Source organism: Montipora foliosa, chromosome 2 (genome assembly GCF_036669935.1).
Source record: "Montipora foliosa isolate CH-2021 chromosome 2, ASM3666993v2, whole genome shotgun sequence".
Classification (NCBI taxonomy): Eukaryota; Metazoa; Cnidaria; class Anthozoa; order Scleractinia; family Acroporidae; genus Montipora; species Montipora foliosa.
The window spans coordinates 64,457,806-64,462,930 of NC_090870.1; the positions used below are offsets into that span (position 1 = coordinate 64,457,806).

At 41.6% G+C, this 5,125-nt stretch overlaps 2 protein-coding genes across 2 annotated transcripts in view; one reads left to right on the plus strand and one right to left on the minus strand.

Annotated features, from left to right (window-relative positions):
* Nucleotides 1–1,871: 1,871 nt before the first annotated feature.
* LOC137985577 (torsin-1A-like) lies at nt 1,872–4,055 on the minus strand. Its single transcript, XM_068833203.1, has one exon. It carries the CDS (start codon nt 4,046–4,048, stop codon nt 3,002–3,004), a length of 1,047 nt encoding a protein of 348 aa, XP_068689304.1. The 5' UTR covers nt 4,049–4,055; the 3' UTR covers nt 1,872–3,001.
* A 357-nt stretch (nt 4,056–4,412) lies between these two features.
* LOC137985584 (torsin-1A-interacting protein 2-like) overlaps nt 4,413–5,125 on the plus strand; it is a 789-nt gene continuing 76 nt past the window's right edge. Inside the window, exon 1 of the mRNA XM_068833215.1 lies at nt 4,413–5,125. This exon is cut by the window's right edge and continues 76 nt beyond it. Coding sequence (XP_068689316.1) covers nt 4,413–5,125 — 713 coding nt within the window.

A 5,125-nucleotide genomic window follows, 5' to 3' on the forward strand; every position in this document is an offset into this window, starting at 1 on the left:
AAATACGCCTATTTCTCGCGAACCACACGTTAGAATTGAACGAAATTTGGCACGAAAATACTTTAGGAAATAAGGAACTGGAGTATTGAAAAAAATTTGAACTTTAACACAGGAACTTCCAGATATTCCAGTGAATCTTCAACAAGGGATAATTAAAGATTTCTCTGTCAAATTACTATTAAAATAGTGTTAACTTGTGAGCATCGTTACAAGCTTGTTGCATGTAAATTGTAAAGAAAATCTAACGACCAGATTTTCTGCAAATGAACAAAACCGATTTTAAACACCTTTTTTTTCATGTTGCCATGGAAACGGCATATGCGTCGGCTTAACTATGAAAAAACCGAAGTTCGTGCTGTTAACTTGCTTTCTACCATTTTTGGCAACCAAAGGATCAAGGGTGTTAGAGAAAAAGGTAAATGAAAAATAGGTATCAAAAACTGCATGGTTTGATCGCGTACGGTGATTCAAATGAACAAGATCAATTCGCGCTGCAATTGTACGGTGAATTTACCTGGAAAAATGGTCAAATAGGACTCCTCTGCTCCCTGTGCCAGGGGCCCTTTCGCCCGTTCTTGAAAACTTTCGTTTCTTTTTTCCTGCCCCGACTGACTGCCCCTGGGTATCCGAGGATAAAAATAGCCTTAAAAGCGATCTATATTATTCGGCCCCAGTCTCCGCCCGTTTTGTTTACGTCCGCTCGTAGCGTTGCAAATTCCCGTCCTGGCGCTAAACGATCCATGGCAGCTTTGTTTTGTTTTAAACGTTCCACGAGACCGTTTTGTTGGTCAAGTGGCGGTTCCTGAACAACTCTAACTTGACGACTCTTATTTCGAAGAGACTCTGCTTCGTACATGGCTTCGATTTACAGAGCTCGACTAACTTCTTCCTCGAGCGTTTTCCGGGATCAGTCTGCCGAATTTTCGTTGGCACCTCAGGATCCTCTAGCGCATCGATAAATTGGTCCTGAGCAAGGCTGTCTTCTATCGCCTCTACTGCTTCTGGTACGCTCTAACGACGAGTCTCCGCACCGAACTCGCGAGATCTGACAATTTTTCGTCACGTTTCCGATGCCTATCTTGTGCAACTCAATCCGCTCTTGTGGCACGAATTTCTCTCGGAGTGCCACCTTCAAATTACTGTAATTTCACGACCGGTGATATGCCTTGTAACTGGAACAACGCAGCTCCACGCATACCCACAGGGAGAAACAGTGCCTTATTCTCATCTTTCCATCCGTTAATTGCTGCACAGTCTTCAAAATGTGCAAAAGACGAGTCCCATTTCTCGTTCCCGACCACTGAGAACGATTCCGGCATAACTATAGGCCTACTCGCTGTCACTTGTGAACCAGTGGAACCTGCTTCAGTAGACATAACTTTACGAGAAACTATACAAAGTTTTTGCAGAGTCCACGAGGTAGGAGCAAGAACAAAATCAAGAACAACTCCGCAAGCTCAATTGCGACACACAGCTACCCGACAACTCAACAAACACTACTTATCTCCAAGGATTGCCGTAGCCTAACCCTTCAGGCAAATATTGCAGCTTCCTTCTCGGTGGAATACTTGAATTTTATCCGGCCGCCACCACCAAAATGTAGTGAATTGGGGCGGTAGACGTAGCCATGGTTTATTTGCTAAGCGTCGCGCTGATCGTTTAAGCTTGGTTGGGTCTTTACGCCGACCGGAGTGCGGACTCTGTACAACTAGGTTCACTCGTTATTCTCTATTATCTCGTTTTGTTACCTAAATCAATGTGCTTATATACATAATGACATTGGTATCCTACGTGATGGATATAATGGTGAATTATGCCGCGATCTATTCCTACGAAAACACATCTATTACAATACATCCTGTAAAACTAGGTCAGGTTTCCCACGTACGTATTTAATACGCAAAGCAAAAGCTACATTTTTATCCCACTCTGAACATGTAACTGAAGATATCTACGCGCTCCCAGTATATTTCTTTTTACTATTGGTTACGTAATCAAGAAGTCACGTTTCATTGCACTTCACTACAAAGGCATTAAAGTGCAGTACTATATAAACGTTTCGTGCCACAACTTCTTGATTTGAGCAAAATTTCTTTTAAGCACATGCAGAAGAGATAAATCTTGCTTGTTCCTTTATTAAGGGGAAAGAAAGGATACACTTATGAATTAATTCATTTCAAAAATGTTGAAATATTGTAGCAATGAATTTGTACCCAGGAATTTTATAGAAATTAAAAATTTAGACATATTCACACTGTTCTAATTCAGCTAGTACTTGGGTCTGTGCATGGTGAATGTAAACCGAGTCAATGGCAGGATAAGTAAAAGACATTTAAACCAAGTAAGTATGCAACTTCTTAATTAGAATTCTGCTGGGTGTAAATCAACACAGGTAGTTTAGAGTACATGTCGGGCCTTTTTGATTTTGTATTCGTTTTGTCTGTGGGTGGGAGAGAATAGAGAGAAGGGGGTTAATGCTTCTCACCACAATTTCTTTTACATCTACATGTACCAGCACTCGGCAAAATCCCCTTTGACTTATCGCTGTTTTTTCCTACATTGCCTCACAAACCATAAGCCTTTTTGAGACATCACTGCTGAGCCGGCCACATTTTGCTGGAGAATTTAGTCCACACCACAACACCAGGAACTCCATACCCTTACTCTTTTTGAATAGTACGAGGAAGTCCCACAGTGTTGAACAAGGGTTGTGAGACGCGACCTACGGTTTATAGTCCTTATATCTGAGAAGACTTGAAAGTCTTACCATTTGCAGATTGCACTGCGAAGGAAGAACTTTCTCCTCAGTTATTTGAAGACCCTGAGTAATGGTCTGGTGGAGGTGATCTCACAAACACATTAGTCTGTTGCTCCACCAACCAGTTAGCGGTCAGCCACCTCTTAATGAATTTTCTGGTTCCACCTTTAAAACCAGCACAAAGTGATTTAGAATGTATTTCATACCAAACTACAGGAATGCATGCTTGTATTGTTTGAAAATTTATAACATGATGTAATCAACTTTGCTTGATACTTTCTTACATCCTGACTTAGAAAACACCTTGAAGTCTTCTGGGAAATAAAGTAACTCATCTGCAACACTATTCAAGTTTTCTTCAGTAACTGGAAGTTTCTTCTGTTCCAAGTCAGCTTTAGCACACATCTTAATGTGAGATCTCTCCAAAGGAAGAAATGGAATAAAGTAATCTATAAGATTTTTTTCAATGAGAGATGAATGCCAGAATCCTCCTTTGGTGTTGAATTCACCAAGATTTATAATCTTATCCATGTGTTTGATTCCAATATCCTCCCGTTTCTTTCCCTCCTTCCAATGAGTCAGCAATTCATCGTTTATCAGATGTGCTCCCGTGTTGCTAAGAAATATAAAGATACTCCTACGGTAATCCACTTTTCCAACTTCCGTGTAGTGGTCCAGAAAGGGTTTCAAAACGTCAATGAGCCCGATGGGCATCTTATCCATTTCGTCGAAGATAAACAAAGACCTGGGGCACTTGGCTACCGATGTTGCGACGAGATCTCTTAGTTTTCGTTTATATAAATCCAGTGATGACTGGTGGGGGAATTCGTGAGTTGCAATAATCTGATGAACATATTTACTCTCCATTCCATATCGAAATAAATGTTCGGCGATGATTCTGCTTACAAAGTTTTTCCCCGACCCTGTCCAGCCATTAAACGAAAGGGCCAACGCTTTATTCGGAGACTTGTTATTTAAATGTCCCTTAATAGCTTTCAGCACCGTTTCAGTGACCAAATGCTGACCAAAGACACGTCTTTCTAGAGAGGACTGCAACCCAGTAATGTTTGGTGAAATCCACTTGTCTGTGCAACACTCTTCAAATGGACACCGAAGGAATTCGACCATAGAGGAAAGAAGGGCCGTTGCCAAAGCAGTAGGAACGATGAAAGCGCTTAGTTGAGAAAAAAATAATGTTATCAAGAAAACTGCTGCCCAAAGTTTCGCCATAGTATCGCACTGTTCCCAAAAGTACAGCTTTTTGTGGCAATTTCCCGTAAAAAAGTCCATGATAATTCTATCAAGGATTTCTATTGGTTGTAAGTAAGCGACTGACCAATGAAGTTTACTGTTCACGGCATTGTTCACGGCAAAATGCGCAAAATACGGAAGCAAAACGAGTGGTTACCCAGTTATTACCGTGCAAAAATTGGTCCTAAGGAAGATACTTCAAAGAAAGGTACAAATGAGGGAGGTCTGAATCAGGGCGAGGAAGGAAAAACCCCACAGTCAGGTGCCAACGAAGTTAGGAAGGAAAGTGGTAGGAAAGGTGAAACACTGAGAGGTGATTTAAGTATGTAATAAAGCAGTGAAGCCAACTAAGCAAGGAAGTGAGTTTATTCCTCTGGCATCTCAGGGTTTCAGTGAAAAAGCAATGCGGCAACCCGGCAACCCTCCCAGCGGAGCGGGAAGATCATCTGTCATTTCTAGGAGAGTAGCTTGTACTCTATTTGTAGCATTGGTGATGGCTATAATTGCTATTGTTTTTGGTCCCTCACAGTCTGAAATCAAGAATGATCTCGAATTTGTTCAGGTCTTTGAAACTGAACTGAGCAGTCTTCAGTCCTCGTTCACTAATCAGACAGACAGATTCTGGAGGATTTTGAAGAACCGTGGTTTAGCGCATTTTAGGAGTTTAAAACCTCGGCGGCCTCTTGTGTTGTTGCTGGCTGCACCCCCGCAAGCTCATGATGTGGTGAACTGCCTTGCAACAAAACTAGCTGAGGTACTAGATCCCAGAAACAAAAGAAACTTAGCTTTGGTTGACGGCATCAAGGAAAAAAAAAGTCCCGGAAAGGACGTAAAGAAAGCCATGGATGACCTTCTTATGAAAAAATTTGAAAAAGGCCACAGGGTAGCACTTATACAACATCTTGAGCTTCTGCCTTTTCCATCACCGTTATTGTTTTACTCTTACTGTGACGACCAGAATGCACCACATAAGCATGTGGCAATTATCTTCACTGTTCATCTTCCAAAAGAACCTGATTTATCGCTATCAGCAAAAGAAGCAGAGGGAGCTGTGGAAACATACCTGTCAGATGATGTATGGGTAAAAGAGGATCAGGACGCAGTTGCAGCTCTGCT

Coding starts and splice junctions, on each gene's coding strand:
- LOC137985577 (XM_068833203.1), bottom strand. CDS start 4,048: ATGGACTTTTTTACGGGAAATTGCCACAAAAAGCTGTACTTTTGGGAA.